Below are 22,583 nucleotides of genomic sequence, written 5' to 3'. Positions count from 1 at the left end.
ACTAATTTTTCAGTAGGAAAGCACTGGAAATTCATTTCAATGAATAACAGTTGCTGATAAAAATTGTTTGGACTATTAACATGCCTGTCAACATGGGTTGATGAGGGATGGGATTGGGCTGTGGAAATCAGGGGAGGGAGCAATAAAGGTAAAAGGGGAGGAGCTCAAAGAACTTGTCAGAGAACTGGAAGGAATCCTACTTTAGAATCCTACTTTAGGTCCTAAAGGGCACCAGACTATCTCTTACTTAATGTTGCTAAAGTAAGCTTTTGGGGAACCTAGATTAAAAGTTGCAAAATAGTCACCCTGGAGGACTTCTAATATGTAGAATGCCAATTTCACTGTGTTTTTGGTGGAGTATTATGCTTTGGTCTTAATGGATCTAAAGCTGTGTTCTTTTTGTCTAGTGATATTGATCTAGTTGTTTTTGGGAAATGGGAGCGACCCCCTTTACAGCTGCTGGAGCAAGCACTAAGAAAACACAACGTGGCTGAGCCGTATTCCATTAAAGTACTTGATAAAGCTACGGTAAGTAATAGTCTTTGGAATACTGAACTGAAAAGCTTTTAGACCCCTTAAGATATTGGTGATAAAAACTGTTCTTAATTCATGAAGCAAATGATGTCTTAAGCACAGTGTTTTGCTCTGTGCAATATTTTAGTAGAATGTGTGTGTGCTTAGCAATAGTACTCAGTGTTTTACATGGACAATGGTGATTCTGTGTATGGTATTTGCTGGTAGGTGATACTTTATGCTTGCATTGTCAATAAAGATCTAAAAGTCAGTATTTGCAAAATATCTAGTAAAATAAGTTAACTATTTGTATAATGTTTTTCCACTGACCTTCGAGAGGACTTTGTTTAGCCAGAGGCCAGTAACTAGAACTGTCTAGCTTGAAACCCTGATTTTTCAGGTTGTCTTGTTTCTGATGACATAGTGAAGTGTTCCAAACCTGACATTTGTTTTTCGCCTCCAAAATATGCTACTTAAGAGCTTTATTTCATTTGTGAAACTGATATGTAGTATCTCTTGCATCTGTCTTGTAAGCCTAATGGATCACATTGAATATACTAAGAGAATTTTATGTTACTGAGCAAGTGGTGTTTTCTCCAGGAGCAGAGTATTCCAAGCTTCTATCAGCAAGCTATTGCGTCTTCTGCTCTCTGAGATAGGGTGACACTTTTAGGTCCAGAAGATTCCGGTGCTTCTGTTGGAGTAGCAGTTTGTAACAGTAACTCTGGTAATCTTTGGTTTACCTGAGAATGAGTGGGATTTTCACAATCGGTGATACCAGTTAGTGATGGAAAATGGCACTAGGCTAGGCTTCTCAATTTTACTAGCTGTTCTTATTTTATACCTTCTGCTTTTGGTATGAATGATGCTATACTTCTGCTCTTTTTTGTTTTCTATTTCAGATTAAACATACAAGAAGTTCAATTTAAAATAAATGTTATTAGCTGAAGTTTAAGTTATGATTGTAAGACCATTTTGTAGGATATTGCCTTCAAGGTGGTGGTGTGAGACTGAACTACATATTCAGTAGTCCTGTAATAATTTATTGCTGCCAGAAGAGGCAAGGCTGCTCCTCCTGCTTTGCTTTGATCCATTCTGGCTTTCATTTGACTCTACAGTGAACCAGTTCAGCTTGATAAACCAACAGACAGTGCTTTATTTTTTCTGCTAGGCTAGTCTTCTCTCAATTTAGCAAGTGAATGGTGCAGTGCTGGGTCAGAGGAATGCAGTTCCCACAGGTTATGAGTAGAATGTCTCCTATTAACAGCAGTGAGTCATTAAATTAAGTAAATTTAGTTGTCTTACAAAACAGTGATATTGCAGCTACGAAGGCAGATGTCTAATAGCTATGGGACAGTACATGAGTGACCATATGTTAATGTGATCAGACATTGCCCATGTTTTTAATCATCTCACTAAAAACTGTTTGCTTGTCAGTCAAGTTGGGGTTACCTTTGCTCAAAAACACGTTTTCCTGTCTTGATAGTTGCATTAATTTGGACTGATAGTATCCATGTGTGAGTATCCCATGTGTGAATAAGAATAACACCAGTGTTGCATTTCTGGGGCTTCATAAAACCTTGTTTTAATCTTTTCAGGTACCAATAATAAAACTTACTGACCAGGAGACAGAAGTGAAAGTTGACATCAGTTTTAATGTAGAAACTGGTGTGAAGGCAGCTCGATTTATCAAGGAATACATGAAGGTATCAACTACATAATGAATATTATAACACTTACCAAGGATGTGTTAGATGTTTAGCGAACTTTTTTTTAGTATGGCTTAAGATTTCTGAAGATCTATTGCTGAAGACTATTTTCGTTAATTAAGCATGGATATTTTAATTTATTTTCTATTGGTGTCTATTCAGTGTTGCCTTTGAGTGCTAGGTGTTTGTGAGGATAAACCTGTACACTGAAAGGACTTCTACAATCATATCTAGATCTGCAGATAGGTACTAAACTTTGCTTCTGAAGCACATCAGTTCAAGTTTTGCTTACCTTGAACTTAAGTGATGCTTGATTATGAATACTTTCTTGCTAAACAACTCTTCTGTAACTACATACTTAAAATGAAGTTTACTTTTATGCTCTGCAGTAAAAGTACTGTTTAGATGGAAAGCTTTGATTGTGAGTGACACTGGCATTCAAAGAAGGATATAAAAATCTTCCTGTTTAGGGGGAGGAAATAAATTTGATATGTAAGCTGTTTGATCAAATAAGAGTTGAAGTCTGTTCCTCTGTTTCTAGAATTAACAAAGCATGTTTCCATTCTTCCTGTGGAAGCACTTTATAGCACACTACTGAATAACTTTTTTGTATTAGAAGATGAATCTTCTTGTGTTGAGACTGTGTAGTTCGTTCTTTGTTTTGGAATGTTGACACTGTCATTTATAAGACTTATTTTGCTTTGCAGAAATATTCCTTGCTGCCTTACTTGATTTTAGTATTAAAACAGTTCCTTCTTCAGAGGGACTTGAATGAAGTTTTTACTGGTGGAATTAGCTCTTACAGCCTAATTTTAATGGCAATTAGTTTCCTGCAGGTAAGTCTGTTCCTTTTTTGTTTGCGTTCTTTAAAGTATTTTGGTTTATGTACTTATGCCCTGTTGTGGTGCTGTTTCTTTAGACTTGCCTAGCAATGCACAGCTTTATGGTTATGGCCCTATGTGTTTGATCATTGGCAGCTTCTATGGACTGCCTCTCAAACCTCTAAGAACTTGTTTGCTGTGTGAACTGAAACAGCAGCAGGAGCCTTGTGAACAGCATGGAGGCTGTGCATTGCTTTTTGTACTGGGGCCTGTGATGTGAGTTATGCTGCCTTCCTGGGCAGCCTATTCTGGTACCTGAATCATCTTTCTTGTGTTTTGTAAAACTGCATACTAGCAGATTAAGTCTGTTGCTTCCTAGGCTACTGATACTGAATGTGCAGAGTAGTTGATTTCAGTGTTTATTAAAGTTACAAAATCAAACAGTCAGGTTGTTTTTTAATTATATGTTGGTTAGGTTTTGGCATACCTAAACCTGGCAGATATTGTAGGTAATTAATGAAATAGCTAATGAGTTATAACTTCTTCCAATGCATTTTCATGACAGTAAGCTTTGTACAAGTGTGATGAGATATGTTAGATGTCTCTCAGCAGCTGTGATAATGGAAAAACCTACATATCCTGCTGCTGTTAATGACTCATTGAAATACTGCTGTAGATTATGCATACTGTATGTGATATGGGGGGATTGAGAAAAGAACTGTATCTCAATTGGGGTGAACAGATTCTCTCCCATTTCTGAAAACATTAAGACTGATGGATTTTCTTTGAAAAACCATGTATTACTCCAGTTGCTCATCTGTAATGTAGTATGCAGTACTTCTTTATTGCTTTTGGCTTAGGGAAAAGAATTGACTAATCTGCAAATAGCTGGAAAAGGAGGGAAGAAGGAATTCTTTGGCTTCCAGATACTGCTGAAGTGCTGCCCCCTGTTGGTTGTGTGAAAGTGGTTTAAGTACATGAAGAATTAAGGACTCAATTCAGACTTGTGTAAAGGCACTGTGCTCAGCTGTTTAAATGAGAGCTTTTTGTTATGCTTTGTTATGGTCTGAAAAGCATTAATTTTTAATAATTAAAAACCATTCTGTGTCACAGCTGCATCCAAGAATTGATGCCAGAAGAGCTGATGAAAACCTTGGAATGCTTCTGATAGAATTTTTTGAACTCTATGGAAGGAATTTTAACTACTTGAAAACTGGTATTAGAATAAAAAATGGAGGTGCCTATATTGCCAAAGAAGAAATCATGAAAGTCATGACTAATGGGTACAGACCATCCATGCTATGTATTGAAGATCCTCTCCTGCCTGGTAAGATTGTACACTTCTTGCAATATTCCAGAGCTCTGGCTCTACTTGTGCTCCCACAGCTTACATTAGAGTCCCTAAAGTCGGTCAAATGAGTTAAGAAGCTGCGCAGAGAAGAGACTTTGCTGGTGTTGAGGTAGTTATGGAGATGGGATAAGGGATAAGGACCTGAAGTGTCCCAAGGTTCGTAGCCTGAGTAAACTGGATTGCATGCAAAGAATGCAGGTATGTAAAGCATTGGAGATTCAGAACTGTGTTGAGTGTATAATAAGATTTCCTGCCAGTGCTGAGGGGCAACAAAAGAAAGCGGTCCAGGAAATCCTGGAATGGGGTTTGTCAATATGAATAGCTCTCTGTTGTTCGTTATGACAGGGTGAAAATAGAAGGTGTAGCTTTTTCTCGCCACAGTCTGTGGTGCCATATTTCAGATAAATTATACCATATGGGGAGGAAACCCCCCAGATGAGGTACCTGTTCTCCAGGGTGGTGCTCTAGAGACTGCACAGAAACATGGGTGTATATCCATGAATGTGTAGCAAGGGAGCAGCTGTATTATGATGTTGGTGTGAAGAGCCTGCTTTGCATAACTGGCTTCTGTGCTGCACAGGGACCTTTAGAGAATGCCAGTTCTAGTTGCACGTACTTTTGAAAGTAACCATCTTAATCTTTTTTTCTTCTTTAAGATTTGGTTTTGATTCAGTAACCTTCAAAGTAATCAAGATTAATTTTGGCTGAGCTCCTGAAAAAAATTTCCAGCTTTTTAGTACTCAGTTTGGATTCTATTTAGACTGTCACAAGTAGCTGAAATTCCAAACCAGCTTTTTAAATAAGTCAATTTTAAGTTAATTTGGACTTAAGCATTAGTATTTCTAGAATGTAATTGGCACTCAAACTCCATACTGTCACGTCTTGTGGGTAGACTGCTTATGTAGAGCACTTTTAAAGCAAATACCATGGATCAGGAGCTGAAGTCTGGCATCTTTCTAAATGCTCAGTATGCTGGATGTTCATAGTTCTCTAGAAGAGGTTGCAAACTAAGATACTCATTTGTCTGACCACATCTCTGATATGTTTGTAGCTTTTGAGTTTGTGTCCATCATGACTCTTGTACTTCGCCAGGCATAGGTGTGATTTTGCAGTACTTTCATTGTGGTGTTGAGATTTCCTTCAGTAGCTGTGTGCTTACTTGCTTGAAGACCCGTTTGAGTAGCAGCATGAGCCACATTTCTTTAGAGTCAAAAACCTTTACTCTCCTCCGGTTCTCTCCCTTCCTATCTGTTGAGGACTGAAAGAGAAGAAATTATGTATGCTGCACAATGTTTTAATCACTGCTAATAGTTAAACTTGTCTTCGATGATTCTTCAGAGGAGATAAAAAGAATAAATTGCAAGTCCAGTAGGGTCTCTGAATGGCTCCTTCTAGCATAAATCTTGCAGAAGTGAAAAACTATAATTTAGAAGAAAGTTGTCTAGTTATATGCTATCAGTGAGTTGGTAAGAGCTAAATTTTAGATGAAGTTCTATGGGCTAAGATAATGTAATTCTTACAGGAGATAGTGTTTTGGCAAAGGAAATGAAAGCTGACAATAACTTGAAGTTAACTGACCCCTATTTCCCATAGGGATATTTTCTGGCGGCTACTACAGAGCTTCAGAACTTGCCTGATGGAAGTAGGAGAAAAATTATATAGAACATATAGGATAGCTCTTTGAATCGGATCTCAGAAATACAGCCTCCTTAGATCTAAACTTAATCATATATTCCTACAGTATCTAAAAGTACCTGTCAAGTGTATGTAGATAATGTCTAGAATTCTGTTAATTACTTTAGTTCTGTTACTACTTGTGTCCCAGTACAAAAAAAACTTTGCCAAGGGTTCAGGTCCTTGCCCAGTTGACAAGTCATCTCTACTTGATTAGTTTGTGGTCAGATCTACTCAGTGTCTAACTCCATGAGGGTCAGTGCCAGTACTGTGGAGGAGATGGGAACAAGTATTTTGGTAAAGAGTGGACACAGATGTTTTTTGACTTTGGTTAGCATAAGCTGCTGTAGTGTTTTTCCCTCAAACCAGTTTATGCACTTTGTGCACAAGTATTTAATCTTTTTTTTGCAACCTTTTTTTAGCCTCATCACAGCTTTCTGTAAAGTTCTGGTTAAACCTTGGAAGAAGGCTTCAAAAGGGTGACTTCTTAATCCAGAAATCAGACAAAAAAAATACAGGGATGAAAAAGTGTTTGAATTTCTCAAGTAGTGTAAAGGTCCCTCATATGTATGAGTGTATGCACTAGTTCAGCCATAGGATGCTGAAAGGTGTAACGCATAAGAATAGCTTTAGACAGTCTTGTAGGGAGCAGGATTAAGTTCATTGGGATTAGTTCCTTTAAGTTGGAGGAACTGTTTTTTCTACAGTGTGAAATGGTGATGTCTGCTAACAGATGATGTCATCAGAAGGAAGTGTTAAGTCAGTTGTACCTTCTATTAATTCCTAGATTTGGAAGGAATGGGCTTTAACCTGTTGTATTGGTCATGGTGGGTTTTGCTGAGATTCTGCTGTGTGCTGTAGGGTTTCCTCTGAGATTCTCAAAGACGTATTATTGAGTGTTAGAGGGTTATAATTTCTGTGATTTCAAAACCAAGATTCCAACAAAGATGTCAGGAATCTACACTTAAAGTGGGAAGCATGTTGAAATCCAGATTTGAGATGCCAGACTAATCTAGCTGGTGATGCATTTTAAAGTAGTAGTTTATACTTGCTCTTCATATGTAGCCTAAGGTTCTTCATCTTGATTTAGTGTCCTAGGACAGGGTAATGAGACGAAAATCTTTCCCTTAGCATCATCCAAAGAAGGGAGTTTCTATAAACATCTTGTAGCTGCCACCATTTCAATTTCTCAAAGCAGTTGTCCTTTCTTTGATGCATAAAAAGTGAAAACATTCCTTTAGGAGAACTGCAAAGCCAGCCACTGAGAAGTCTGTTCACAGGGACGTGTTAGAGCAGGGTAGATGAAGAGGTTTGTGCAGAGCTGGTCTAGCAGTATCCTGTCTTGGAAGACGTGACTCTGGTTGCAGGTGACAAATTTAATCTGTGGTTTAAAAAAAAAAATATCTTGGCATTATTCAGCAGGTTGTTAGGGAAGTTTATTATTCTATGCTGTTGTGAATCAGGTGATTATCAAGGTCCTTCAGTAATTCTGATGCTCAGAACAGGAATGTTTTTGATCTTGGTTCAGATTGGCAGTGGGCAAGAGTAGCTAAATTGCAGTTCAAAACTTGGAGTTCCACCTGTACTGCTTTCTTCATGAAAAAGGTTGTTCTTCATTCTGAATTGCTATGGGCTCTAACAAAAGTTCTAAACCCTAAATTCAGTGTATTTTCTTTGAAAAGATCCTCTTTAACTTGCAGGACTAATTATGCTTCATGTTACTTGCTTCTGTATCTTGATAGGTCACAAATACAGAAAGTAATTAGATTTGAGATTGGCAACAACTAATGAGATTGTCTATTCTAGCCTTAGTGGCTGCTCAGAGTTATTCATTGCAGTTTTTCAATATCAGCTGTTTGTCATTAGAATGTGCAAATATATGTGTGTGTATATAAAATATATGCATTCATAAAAATACCAAATACATTGAAGTTAGCATCTGAAAGAACTCCTTTAATGCTGAATGTTGCAAAAAGGTACTTATTAGGTAATAGCTTAACATAAATGGATCTGCTTCAGTCCTAGCTCATGGTCTTACCTTTACCTTTCTAGGCCATGTTCTTAAAACTGCTTCAGGTAATGGAAGGCCACCTGACAGGAGTGGTAATACTGATAACGAGTGATGGAAATGCTAGATGTGCTCCTTCAAGGATGAAGGCTTTGTAAGAAAGAATGAGGATTGAATTATACATGAAATCACACACCATTGTTATCTGCTAATGTACCTCTGGGGATTGAAGTCAGTATGATTTTTTTTTTTTAAGAGTGAGAGCATTTGACTTACGTGCTTTAACTGATCAGTCTGTAGATTGTGACAAAAGAAGGATGCTCAGATATGCAAGACGTGATCTGCTAGTGAGAACGATCTCTTGGAAGAAAATGTATACAGAGCAACAAGTGCAAATATGTGATCTTCTGGCTTCTTTAATATGCTGCTTACTGGATTGGGTAGGGCCACCTCTATACAGACTTGACTGGTACAGTTCATAGTAGCTTGCATAGTAGCTTTGGCTTCCATACCTGCTTTTCAGCTGCAGTGCAAGTCAGAAGCTCTGCAGACTGTATAATTGAATAAGACTGTTTATTCAGACGTTTTTATGAACTAATTACAGGTGCAGAATGAGGCAATCCAGGAACCTAGGCATGCTATGGCATGAGCTATCCTGCCTCTGTTCTCAAATCTGCTTCAATCAAGACTCATACACAACTTCGTTGGTGGTTTAAACTAAACTGCCTGAGTTTGCCGTAAGTGGATTAGGGAAGGCTTATGGTTTCTTTTGCTGGCACGACAGTGGAGGTGGCAACAACTGACAAAAAGTCTAACCAATGGTTTAGCAGCAGTGTCTTTGTTTTGGTGTAGCTCCATGCAGGATGCATGTCAAATGTAGCTGGTTTAGCACCAGATTAGACTAAACTGATGCAATTAGATTGTGTATTCTTAATTCCTGTTATGTGAATTTATAGAATCACAGAATCATTTAGGTTGGAAAAGACCCTTAAGATCATCAAGTCCCACTGCAGATGAACTCTAATTTAGTGGTAGGTGCAATTGTGTGTGTTTAGCCACTTGTATATACTCCATTTCTGTATTGCTTCTCAATTTAATTCTCTTTTGTATATATGTTTAGCATGTCATTATGTGGAAGGTGGCATTGTTGTAGGATACAACAATGTGTTCTGTCCCTGGAAAAAACTGTACTAAATTAATCTTTGTTCTTCTAGTAGAATTAACATTTTTGTGTTCTGATTTCTTGACCACTGAAGTACCTTGGTCTCTATTCAGCTGCCTTTGGACTAAGTCTTTTGTGAAGTCCTCTGCTACTTTGTAGTGCAGCTCTGAACTTGACTACAATGTGTTTCTTCCCAGATTCTCTGTCCTAGGCCCATATTGATCTCTGCTTCTACTTAAGGACAGAGTCCAATTTCAATTGAAAATATGTCATTTAGAGAGGCTTCTGTGATTTGAGTGTAGTAGCTGCTGGATACTGCAGCAGTGCATTCAGAATGAGTTACTTGGTTGCTTCAGTAAACAGGAAGTATTTCTTGATCAGCTTTTTTTTGACTGTATAAATTAACGAAGAAATTCAGTGTTCCCAAAATGCTCTTATGTTCCCAGTCTGTTTTCATTGATTATGATTTCCTGTTAAATGAGCATTATGACTGGAGAATCTTGAAGGACTAAAATGTGTTGTCAAGTAGTAAAGCTGAGGCTGTTTTTTTTTTTTTTCACTTGGGTGGCAAACCTTAGGATGTTTGTCTGTAATGGCTTGCTAGACAAAATACTTCCGTGAGTGAAGGGTTCCTCTAAAGTAAAATTCAGCCTTATTGGATTCAGTCCTCCAGAGGATAGATGCTGTCCTATACCTATCAATTTTCAAAGCAGATTTTTCATTAAAATCTCTTCATGGGCTCTGATCTGATTTTCAAGCTTAAAATAAATGTGTTTGGTGGTTCATCCCTTTCCAGTGTTCTCACAGCATTTCAAGCATCATTCTGAAGGAGGGAACTTTTTACTGTAAGCAGCTTTCTACCCACTCAAGATCTAGTCTGTATTTTAGACATGCAATTTGAAGGAAGTTTTCTTTGTGTTTCTTAAACTGTGACAGTGGACCTTTGGTGTCTGGTGCCAAATATATCTGCAAAGAACCTCCAAATGTTTATTCTTGCTAGTACGAGCAAGATCTTTCTAGGTGTCAAATGGGAGACCAATGCTTGTACGTTGTCACTGATATACTGAAGCTTTAGCATGTTCTTAACTCCAGCAGTTCCTCACACATGACTCTGGATTTGGATGGAGTTCTGTAAGTGTCACTCATGCTTAAAGAGGGGCAGTCAAGAAGTGCCACTAACTTGATCAAAAAACAATGCTGTACAAGCTTCTGGAATCCTCTATGATAGATTTTGACAAACTGGTTTATCCTGTGGAGACAAATAATCTGTATGAGCTGGTTTATTAATCTGTAGGTTTGATAAGATTAAGCAGGGGTTGGTGTAAGTATACCTGGCCCTATGAAGATAATGTGGTTGCACAAGTGGAATTTTAAGCTGAATTTGGCCTGCAGAAACTCTACTGGTAAGTGAGACATGATGCTTTAAACTTGGTAGGTTCCCTCTTAAAAGGCAGATATAAGAGCTTTAAGCTGATCTCTGTTCTGTTTCTTTCAGGCGCTGGTACATAGGTATTTTAAGTGGTAAATGGAATGCATAATATTAAGTGTTGTTCCTAAGGTTAGCTTCATTTATTGAGATAGGCATACTTGGTTGTTCCTGATATGAGAAGGATGGGCTAACCAGTTCAAACAGAGTTAAGCTGTATTTAAGCCTTCTGAGCTTTAAGTATGAATGATTTTCTGGTTACTGATTTTAAAAAAAGATGATCTGATGACTGTCACATTATTTCAGGAAACGACGTTGGCAGAAGTTCTTACGGTGCCATGCAAGTGAAACAAGTTTTTGATTATGCCTACATTGTTCTTAGCCATGCAGTATCACCACTTGCAAGATCATATCCAAATAGAGATTCTGAGAGGTAATTAGTCCACTTTTTGAATATCCATTTGTCTGTGTAACCAAATAGGAATGTTTGGGTCTAAATCAATAAAAGGAATATTGTTATTTATTGTTTAACTGTGGCTATATTGAAATTTGCCCAGAAATTTTGTCTGCCCAGCGGTATGAGAGTGTAATACCTCAATGTGCTGCACTGAAATGAAGACAGTGTGACAAAACCCAGGATGAGTCCAATGTGAGGTTCTCTTAGTGTGGAAGGGACCCAGAAGATAATTGGTCTTTCCTCAAATACTCTGGTTAAAGTATTTCAAAGGAAGGTCTGCTGGTTTAATGTTTGGTATGATGTATGTCTGTACTATGGTAGAAAGAAATGTGTGTGATCAAATTGCTTGTTTAGACACAAAACTAGACAACAAGGCTAGAAATTTCCCTAGTACTTTAAGACATGGTCCCATAAGCTGTTTTAAAAGGCTTAATATGTAATTAAGCTGTTAAAAGAATCTGTTCAATTTGGCTGTAAAGTCAGAACTGCCTTTCAAAGTAGCATAATTCTAGATGTGCCATTTTAATGCAGTTCTTAATGTTTCTCATGGAAACACTGTACAGCTAGTACTTTCTTAGCTCTCACCTTTGCAAGTTTTCTTTTTTTTTTTGAAAGGGGGAGGAGAAAAGAAAATGAAGGCATGTCAGCCATGTGGTATTTTCATTCGTGTTTCTACTCTAGCATCTGTTATTCTAACCCTCAGTACAAACTGGAGCTAGATCAGAGGACTGCCCTTCACTGAGACTTCCCTTGAATCCCAATGGCTTTGACTTCCCCAGCTAATTGCAGGGAGAGATGGCTGTTACAAGTCACATCAGCCATCTAGATACAATTCCAAATTCTAGTCAAGCTGTTAACTTCAGCATTAATGTCATTGGAAGGTGAAATAGTTCTCCTGTAGTAAGTTTACCACAAAGTGGATGCAGTCTCTCACTTGTGGATTTAAAACTGGCAGTATTTTAATAGTGCCCATGAATCTCTAGGTTTTCTGTGGTATTAAATTCACAAAGGTTGAGGCTGCACTTGTGCCTGTGAAGGAGATAGAGGAAGTGAGTGATATGTAGTGTTACACACTAACATTTGAGACTGCTGTTTTAAGATAAAGGTGTATCCTAAATGTGTACTGGCTGGCAATTCATGTTGCTGAAGGAAGTGTCATTCTTATGTAAGTAGATAGAACACGCAGGGATTCCTGAAGTTCTGCTTGTGTCTTGGGTCCTGGCCTTCATTAACTTCTTTGTGGTTCTCCAAAGGATATATTCATTCTCTTATATGGTACCTGTATTTTACAGACATGAAAAAGTGTATTTTTAAACGCATTTAATGGAAGCCTCAGATGTCATCAATGTGTGTGCTTCACATATACACTTATTGTATTTGGGAAAATGTTTGAATTTTGTTGCAACTTCAGACCTGGAAGAAGTCCCAGTGGCAGTGTTCAAATGTCATACATCCGACCTATCTTTCTTCTGGTTCTGGGCTGTCTGTGCCAGTGATGTCTGAGTCTTAGAACTCGTCATGCCAGTGGCTGCCATTCTGTCAGAGAGAGTGGTGTCACAAGAGGAACAGCATTCAGCAAAGTCCTGTTTGCAAGTTCTCCCAGCACCAGTCTTGTCAATGCCAAAGGTGATGGGTGATGAGCTGTTTGGTAGCAAGTTTGTTGCAGAACCTCAACAGCAGTCCACATTCAGTCTCAGTTTTTAGTTAAAGCTTGGCAATCCAGGTGGATTTCAGATCTTTCTTCCACCTGTTAGGCAGAGTGGTATAGGCTTTGTATAAAGACTTTTCTGGTGACCTGACCTAAAGCCGTAGCCATCCAGATCTTTGTCCTGATCCATTTTTTCCCTTTTCTGGACTTGTTAGTGGTAGGTTAAACTGTAAACAATGAGCAGTGACTAGCTACATGACATTATGCTAGAAGGATCAACAGAGACTAAATGAAGACCGCTTGAAAGGGTAGGAACTTGCAGGAGGCTGAACTCCCCAGGCTGATTTGAATTTATTCAGTTTTATCATAACTGGGGCTAGCTTTCCCCTAAGTGGAACTGTTTGCTCTGGAACTACCTGGTGGCTTGGAATTCATATCAGCTCTTTTCAGGGAAAATTTCTGTGTGCAGAGTCCTATTTTGTAGATAATCTTGGTAGATTTCAGATCTTTCTGGGTGATCATCATTACTGCTCTTTTTCAGGGTCAGTCCAATTCAAAGAAGCAGAAGCCTAAGTTAATTTAAGGCTTTCTAGCCAGCTGCTGCTTCTGATATTCCCAGTGTGAAAAAGAGTAAGATTTTGATCCTTCAGCATAGGCTTTTTCTTGTCTGAGTTCTGTAGTAACAGGTCCCACAGAATAATAAGGGGTAGATTCAAATCACTCTTATCAGCATCTTCATTCAAGCTTCCAAATATAACATCTGGAAGCTAGTGGGTGTTGAAAGCTGTCTTTTGTCTGAAAGGAAACAGTAATCAGCTGAGTCCTGAATGTAATTCCTACAGCTACAGAAGTTACCTTAACCAGTCTATCTCACACATCCTCTTTCAAGAACAGCTCAGGAGAGGTTGACAGACAGTTCAGTAGATTTTGTTAGAGCAAACAGATTCCAATCATCTTGGAAGGAGTGGTTTTCCTAGTAGGAAAATGAAGAGACCAATCCATTTTGAATCTGTAGAATTTGTATGCAAGGTCAAGTTTGGTGTTGTGAATTCAGCCAAGGTGATTGAAAATCATGATTGATTTCTTACTATTTGGCACCATGGGGATGTGAGTCTAGATGTAAAGTTATGGACAGGATAGATAGCTCCTGCTTAAAGGTCAGTGTCATTATGTGCTTTGAACAGCTTTAGTATGGTCCTTGGCCATAGCCTGTCTCTAGAGAAGTGTGTGTCATCTTAAGCTAACTAAAGTCATTAAGGAGTGATATTTTCATAGAATCATTTAGGTTGGAAAAGACCTTTAAGGTCATCAAGTCCAGTTGTTAACCTGGCACTGCCAAGTCCACCACTAAACCATGTTCCGAAGTGCCACATCGACACATCTTTTAAATATCTCCAGGGATGGCAACTGCCCCACTTCCCTGGGCAGCCTGTTGCAATGCTTGACAACCCTTTCGGTGAAGAAATTTTTCCTAATATCCAATCTAAACCTCCCCTGGCCCAACTTGACTCCATTTTCTATCACTTACTTGGGAGAAGAGACCAATCCCCACCTCCCTGCAACCTCCTTTCAGGTGGTTGTAGAGAGTGATAAGGTTTTCCCTGAGTCTTCTTTTCTCTAGGCTAAGCGACCCCAGTTCTGTCGGCTGTTCCTCAGAGGACTTGTTCTCTAGACCCTTCACCAGCTTCCTTGCTTTTCTTTGGACACAAAGTTTCAAGTTAGTGGCCATTTTCCCACTTTTATTCTGTTTCTTGATAAACCACAGGAAACCTTAGCAGATGTTTGGCAACAAGCTCTTGCTCATTGATTCATATTCTTTGAAATATTGGACTATCTGTTACTACCCTGTCCATGGCCTCTATGTTAAGATGCAGTTTCACTTTATACCTTGCCTAACTATCTGTGGCTATCTCCTGTCAGCTGCCCTTTGTCTTCCTTCTTAATCTGTATGTTCCTGACTCTTGCCTTGGATCAGATCTAGCAATCCTGTGGTCAGAAGGTGAGTCAGATGAGCTCTCTGGTCTGACTGCACAAATACATCAACACTTCTGTCATATCAAGAAGCTGATCCAGCTTGTGGCTGTGTGATGGGCAGATCAAAAGCAAGAGAAGCAGCAGGAGTTCATGTTTGGGGGAAAGATGGAGAGCGTGGTATTGTACCATTTGACAGCAATAAGTTATGCTGATCTGGATGTGACGAAGATGCATCCTTAGGCTAATATGTGTCTGTAGTTCAGGATGTTGTCTTACATGTTGGCCTGTTGCATGGTTCAGATACGAATGTGTGCTCAGACTGCATCTCTAAACAGCAGCATAGCCACATTTGGGAGGCAGACGAGGTCATATGAAATGAGGAATGGAAGACTGGTTCTGCTGTGATGTGCCCTTCCAGTATAACTAAGACTTTTGAAACCTTTCTTCAGTTCCTGGAGTTGCAGATTGGTAACAGATTCCTCCTTATTGGTGCCAGACATGGTGCAAGTGAATGAGGGAAAGGGACTGTCATGTGAACAGGGCGGAGTTCAGAGTTTGAGGAAGCCTTGGCAGGGTTTTTGCTACTGCATGTCTGGAGTTGTCATTTACAGGTGATAATCTTCAAAACAACAATAGTCCGGGCCACGTATTAAGTGATTTTTTCCATCTCTGTGGTTGAAAGCTGTTTGGTCTCTTCCTAGTGTACAGTTCAACTGATCTAACTGCTGAGGTCTGTATGATAGGTTTGGGTTGCTCCTCGTTGGCCAAGATAGCCCTGGGAGCTCTGGGAGCTGTCAAAGGGAATGTTAAATTTGCCTGCTAGCTCTGCTGACACAAAAAGCAGAAATGTGCTGTCTGAATCAGTCCTTCCTTTGCTTCACATCTTGAGTGATGGGTGGCTGTCACTAATGCTGTCTCTTAAGAGGTATCGGCAATATCAGCTTTTCCTGCACAGAGTATTTGTCTGGGTAAAGGTTTTAGAGTTTCTCTTTTTTTTTTTTTATCCAGGCAGATCTTTCTCAGGTGCTCCTGAGTCTGCATTTAGATTATATTGCCCTTTTAATATCGCAGGGGTTATTCATAAGGTCTGTTGAGGCCTACTGAACAGTTATTTTGACTGTTCTTTCACAGACTTGATGTTCTTTTCCTGCTCTGGTACTCACTTGTTCATGTGGAGCTTGGCTGGAGATTTAGACATTTCATTTTGTTGAATCTTATGTCAGCAATCTGAGCATTTTAAGAGTGATCTTAAGATTTATTTGCACCATAGTTGTGCTGTAATGACAGCTAGAAAGTGTCCCTGTGAACTGAGGGCTTGCAGTGTGTAAAAAGGAGCATCTAAGCTCTTATCATAAAATAAACTAGATACGTAAATAGCTTATTCCTGGTTTTACTATATGATAATATTAAGAGAAAAACCTTAAAGGGACATCTTTCATAGGAGAGCTGTCTAATTTTATCAACCAGTTAACTGTTTTTTCTATGTTTTCCAAACAAGCATCTTTGAAGAATTGTGGGAGAATCTCATATCAGTAGAAATTCTGGCCTCAGCCAAAAAAATAAGCCCAAAAGCGTGGAATTTCCTCATGGTAAAGGCGGGGCAGAGTAATAGGTTTTGTTTTGTTCCTGAGCATTTTCAGTGTTGAAAACAGATATGAGCACAATTTTAAAATGTTTATGTTAGAAAATTGTTCTCTGACCCTATGGATGTGCTTAAGTCCCATACATATGAAATGGTGTTCATTGAAAACAGTGTTTAGTTTGATCATACCTGCTTCCTCTTTCTTTGCAGCTGTATTGATTGTACGGCAGTATAGCCTTAATCACCTTTCAGTTTCTGATGTCTCATAGTGAATGTTTTCAATTTTTGGTGTACAAACAATGTAGCATGGTCTGCCTTTTGACTCCTGACCTGATAACTTAATGAATTTATTTTTTTCTACCTTTCTACCAAACATGAGAATTTGGGGCTTTGATCACTATTCTCTGTGAAAGGAGCTAGTGACAGAAGAGATTCCCAGGTTCCGTATGCACAACTCTGCCATAATTGTTGGTGTAGCAGTAGTTTCACCCTTTACATCTATTTGATAACAGGCATTTTTGGTACATCAGTCACCCAGGCTGATAAAAGTGCCATCTTATGTAATTCATTTTCCTTCTGGATCTGAAGGCATGACTATTGATTTGCTTCTAGGGAAAGTACTGCAGGAAGCTTCAGACTTGGCATACAAGTATCTAAAGGGTGGGTTGAAGGAGGATGGAGCCAGACTGTTTTCAGTGGTTCCCAGTGACAGGATGAGGGGCAATGGGCACAAGTTGGAACATAGGAAGTTCCATTCCAATACACAGAAAGACTTCTTTATGGTTCGGATGACAGAGCACTGGCACAGGCTGCCCAGGGAGGTTGTGGAGTCTCCTCTTGAGATTTTCAAAACCTGCCTGGATGCAGTCCTGAGTAATGTGCTCTGGGCAATCCTGCTTTAGCAGGGGAGTTGGACTAGATGATCTCTAGAGGTCCCTTCCAACTCTGAAGATTCTGTGTGACTTGACAACCTCTTCCATAAGAGCTTGAGCTATTCAGGCCATGTTCATTTTCTGGTTCTAAGACTGTAGCTGGTGGTAGCTGTGAAATTCATACATCATCCTGGAATAAAAGCTCAGATCTTTCTGAAGGCATTCTCAGATGAAACTTTTTAGCTGTGAGATTTCCTTCTCTGTCCCTGTGCTGAAGAGATCCAGTATGGGTATGTTGGAGTCCCATACTGGCATTGTTGTCTTGGGAACTGCAATGTCAGGGCCACAGCTGATTCTCTGCAGTATTGGTCATCCCTGTCTTCATTCTGTCTCTTATGGCTTAACTTCCTTTTTGAGATTGAGAAACCAGAACTACATTGAGTATTTAAAATGCTGTTATGTCATGGGAGTGTACATTGACAAAATACTATCCTCTGTTTTATTTGTTCCTTTCTTAATGTGCTCTACTTAGCTATTGAACCGTGGTTTCCAAAGAATTACCTATTATAACCCAGATCTTCAGTTGCTGAGTGGTGACAATTGTGCCTTTAATTCTGCATGTAAAATTCAAGATTTTATTTTCCAACATGCATCATTTTATCTATCTTACATAAATAGAGTGGTGGATGACATTCATTCTTTCCGTGATGCTCTTCTACAGCTATTGGATTTGTAACTTAAATGATATTTGGTTCAACGTTTGCTTAAATTGCTGAACTGCTTTTTTCAGTACCAACACACTGATATGTCTTTGAAGTTGGAAGACTAAACATGGAACATGTGGTATTTGGTCTTGCATGATACAGTAATCCCTAAGCCAGTAGGAGAATTATTGCTCCTTTTTAAAGTGTTACTAAAAAAAATGACCTAATAAAGGTATTCTAAATACATTTAGGCTATGTATGTCCTCCCTTCCCGTTATACACCTAAACCAAAAGAAAATTCCAGTACAGGTATGATGTACCTTAAGCTTTATTGTAACCATCGAAGATTTTCAAAACTAAAATAACATTGCCTTCTCCAAGATGGTAACTTTTCACAGCCCATTTTTGTACAATAGTCAGTCCTTCATTTACCTTGAGCGTGGAGTTTATAGTTAGTGTTTCAGCCACTAGTCCCTGATGAAAGGAAAGCTTGAAAGTTTAGCTCTCGAACAAGGACACAACTCCTGCTCAAGAAGTACAATTCAAATAGCTGAATGTTGGGAAGGTATGTTGGAAAAATATTACTTTGTATTTGTTGATAACTGGTCACTGTTCAGCAGGACCGGGTAGACTTTTTCTCTGAACCAGTTACTATTATGAATTTTCTTAAATTCTAACTTTGGTTTTGGAGCCAGTCTCTTTCTTGTTTCTACTACCTCATGATCCATGGTACTTCCTTTATCGTTGTGGTAATCTTAGACCTTTTAAGTTGTATTGTAGATCTGTAAGCAAGGACTAGTGAAGGTCTCTGTCTTCAGCCTGAAGGTCAGCTAGGGCAGCTGGGGATATTAATGTCTTCAGTGCATCCCATAACTGTTCTAATCCAGATTCTGGGGAAAAAATATCTTCTGCATGGAGAAATGCAAGAAACTGTAGATTGCTTTTATCAAGTACACTGGTATCTGCATGTACGTTCTTGAAAATCAAGATACACTCCATTAAGAAATATAGAATAAAAATCTTACTTATGTGTCAGTGTTTGCATGTTAGTATGGTAGAAGATAAATAATATACTAGTTTAAAAATTATTATGCTGCAGTGGATTAAATGGTGCCTTAAGGAAATGAAAATTCAAAAGGATTCTTTGGGTAGGAATATCTTAAACTGACTTCTAACATAATTTGATTGCTTGTTGAAATACTTGCAAATATGTAATCAACAGTCTTTGTTTAATGCTTAATTGAAAACTTTTTTTAGCACATTAGGTAGAATCATCAAAGTGACCCAAGAAGTGATTGACTACAGGGCCTGGATTAAAAAGAAGTGGGGGAGCAAAATTAATCTATCACCTGAACTTGGTAGGTATAGCAAGAATCTTTGAAACCAACTTAAATTTTTTTTTTCTTGAGTTTGATATAATTCAAAATACTTACGCCTTGAAATAAAACACTTTCAGGTATGTAGGAAAAAATAAAAGGAATTTGTAACTTCCTAAACTAAGAGTAGTTTTCTCTGAGCCTATTTTTCAGTTAGCTTGTTAAACTGCAGCTCTTCCTAGACTTCAAGGCCCTCATGTTTGTATTCTGTGCTCTTAAATGATACTTATGTTTTCTGTTAACAGACAATAGGTTGAAAATAAGAGACCAGATAGCTCCGTGCAATGGAGAACAGCAACAGAACAGAGACTCTGAACCATCTTACAACCAACGCTTGGCTTTGTCATTGGCTAGTACACAACAGTTATCCTCTGGCTCATCTGCCTCTTCTGTATCATCACTCTCCGGCAGTGACATTGTAAGCTTTTTCTTTTAATGGGATAAACTAATAAGAAACAGAGTTTATGATACTCTTCAAAGTCTCAACTGATACAACAGCCATTAATGTGATACTATCCCTAAGCTACTATGGTAAATTAATAGCTTCCCCTGCTTGGAAAAATTACTGAAATCAAATATTTTTTCATTAAATTAGGTGGGTCTTAATTCCATCGTAAATCTTCAGTACTCTTTGTGATAATGGATAGATGTAATAAAATATAAACCCCCAAGTTAACAGTAGCTAATTAAGTAGAAGACTAGAAATATATCTTCATAAATCTTCCCATCAATCTCCCATTGTCAAATTCTGGTCCTTTTTCCCCGTACCCCAAATTGAACATGAAGACCATGCTGTCCTGTGAAGGTGAATAATATTCTTCACTATTTTCAGCTAAGCAGACAGTTCAAGGTAATGGTGCCCTCGTATGCAAAGTCTTGCTGTCAGCTTCCTTGTTTGAAAGTGCAATTTGAAAGTAATTGCTGGACTTTATTATAACTTCCTGGAAGTTAAAGGCTATAGTCTCTTTACGTGTGTTTCCAGACTCTTAAGATTCTGTAAGGTGTTTTTGTTTCAATAGGGAGTTAAATTAGCATGGAATTGGGTAGTGCAGATTATAAAGCACAAAATTGCATTGCATGGCATGAGGTGCTTATTATAAATCTGCTGAAGCATTCTGTGCTAGGTAGAGGTACTGAGTGGAACAAGATGTAATATCCAGTTAACTACAATAGTGAATAACTGGATGATGCTGAGAGAGGTCAAAGTACCTGTTTTTTGACTGCTTTCAAAAACTAGTCAAATATGGAATTAAAAGTTGGGAATTGTATTCAATAAAAATTTAATAACTTTTGAGGGACAAATGCATTCTTTACATGTTCTGGTTACTTTCTGTACTTTACTGAATTTTCTTTGTTGAATTGTCTTCACCTCCAGTAAATATGGTAAATGCTTTAGTTGCACCATCTGGCTAACGGAAAAAGAACAGCATGATGCTTCCCAGTGATACTACTAGCCATGCTCCTGGTTTGAGTATGCCAGTGAGAAAGATATTACTGTAATAAGTTTTATGAGAAAATGCAACTATTTGCTTAATATTATGCACTCTCAATGTAATGGGGTGGTGAGTGGTTATGACCTCCCCTTAGTCCCTTCTTGCCTGACATTGAAGATGAAACTTCATTGCCTGATGCCAGAGAAATTAATGAAAAATGAAAAGTGAAAAGGAAGCTCTCAACAAGAATGACCTGCAATCAATTTGGGCATCCACACAGTAAATGGAAATGCTGCCCTTTTTAACAAAGTGCCTTATGCCCACGTGCTTGTGACAGACCCTAGCTGAAGCCCTGGTCATTTATTGGTATTATGTACTTAGTAGACTGTCAGTGTGTTACCTTAATTTGGAATGAAATGGCAGGTTTCTAACAAATAACTGATGAGTTTATCCTACTCACGCTTGGATACGTGAGGATGAGCAAGTCCTGAGCTGTACCTGACTCAGGAGGAGAAGCCTATTCTGCTGGAGTCGAAGAGGCCATCCGTGGCGTGATCTGGCATAATACTATGCCCAGGTTCCAGCAAAGGAACGTGTAGCATGTGTGACAACTGTTATTTGTGCCAAAACTTCTGGTGCGCTGCAAATAGGTATGATGGAGTGAACTTGGGTACCAGCTTCAGAACAAGGGGTTATGAACACAGTGCATTTCATCACTGTGGAGTTATATGTAGTGGTAGCTCTGATCTTGTGGAAGGATTGTTCTTCAGGAAGGATTGTTCTTCAGGAATGATTCTGTATTCATTTAAAGTTAAACTTTCTGAATTTCTCTGATACTGCAGACTGAAAGCAAGATACAGATTATAAAGAAAATGCAGGAGATGGGGAGATCCTAGATTGACAGTTTGCTGATCTCTTCCCAATAATTGTAGTTTTATTTTAATAGCAAAATATTTATCCCTGTTATGCCATTGTTGACCTTAAGCACAAGGTCTGTGTTAAGACAGTGTTTCTGGAGATGTATTTTGCATGACTGCAGAATATCTTTTGCTGTGTATCAACTACAAGTTCCTAGCTGTCAAATTAAAAGGACTTGGTAGTGTATTTGCTTTCCAGTTTACCAGTAATAGTGATCAGCTGCACCTTGACTTTTCTGAGATCTGCCTGCCAATATGATAGAAGTCAACTTACATATGTTGAGGAAGAAAAATAGTCTTGGCAAATTGTGACCTTACTTGGTCATACTGCCCCTCTCAACTCCAGCTTCTACTGAAGGTTAAATATTCCATCTGTCCACTCTAGCACAGAGGTAGTTATATTCTGACATCACATCACTGTACACCAGCCATAAATCTGGAGGCCTTGTGTGTGTTTGTCAATATGTCCTAGAAGCAATATTGGTAGTATAAAGAATGCAAGCATTGTCAAAGCAGTGCAGTATTGGTTATAGGGATCCTAGAATTTTTGTTAAACCCTATAGTTTAATAGTTGGTTGTAACAGTAGTTAGTTTAGTTGGTTGTAATACAGCATGCTGTATGGTTTTTAGAGATTTGCTTCCTTGAAGTTCTGGCAGCATTGCAAATTTTTGCCTTATTCTGTAAATACGGCTCAGCAGCTGAATAGACAAAGCCCCTGGTGTCTTGGACTTATGGGCACTTCAGAGATAGCAGAGGTTATAGATTGTTCCAGAAGCAGAATAACATGTGTCAGAATAGAACAATAAAAAGGCGCAGGTTTTTCTGGAGACCGGAATGGCATAAACCAGAGCTAACATTTAGAATTCAGCCTCTCAACTTTTGTACATACTCAGAAAAAAATGGAAGTCTGGGATATAAGAGCTTAAAGTTACTACCCTGAGTTCTTTGCATTCCT

The 22,583-nt window shown here is 38.6% G+C and overlaps 1 protein-coding gene across 1 annotated transcript in view; it reads left to right on the top strand.

Moving 5' to 3' along the window:
* The window catches only part of PAPD7 (PAP associated domain containing 7), a 61,035-nt gene that overhangs the window by 18,232 nt on the left and 20,220 nt on the right, over positions 1 to 22,583 (top strand). Inside the window, exons 4-10 of the mRNA XM_009883760.1 lie at positions 408 to 528; positions 2,112 to 2,219; positions 2,930 to 3,058; positions 4,157 to 4,370; positions 10,971 to 11,097; positions 19,159 to 19,259; positions 19,523 to 19,695. Coding sequence (XP_009882062.1) covers positions 408 to 528; positions 2,112 to 2,219; positions 2,930 to 3,058; positions 4,157 to 4,370; positions 10,971 to 11,097; positions 19,159 to 19,259; positions 19,523 to 19,695 — 973 coding nt within the window. The remainder of the gene's footprint in view (positions 1 to 407; positions 529 to 2,111; positions 2,220 to 2,929; positions 3,059 to 4,156; positions 4,371 to 10,970; positions 11,098 to 19,158; positions 19,260 to 19,522; positions 19,696 to 22,583) is intronic.

The sequence above is a fragment of the Charadrius vociferus genome, unplaced genomic scaffold (assembly GCF_000708025.1).
Source record: "Charadrius vociferus isolate BGI_N301 unplaced genomic scaffold, ASM70802v2 scaffold103, whole genome shotgun sequence".
NCBI lineage: Eukaryota > Metazoa > Chordata > Aves > Charadriiformes > Charadriidae > Charadrius > Charadrius vociferus.
Note: the sequence above shows the minus strand (reverse complement) of the source record. Positions and strands in the feature narration are given on the sequence as shown.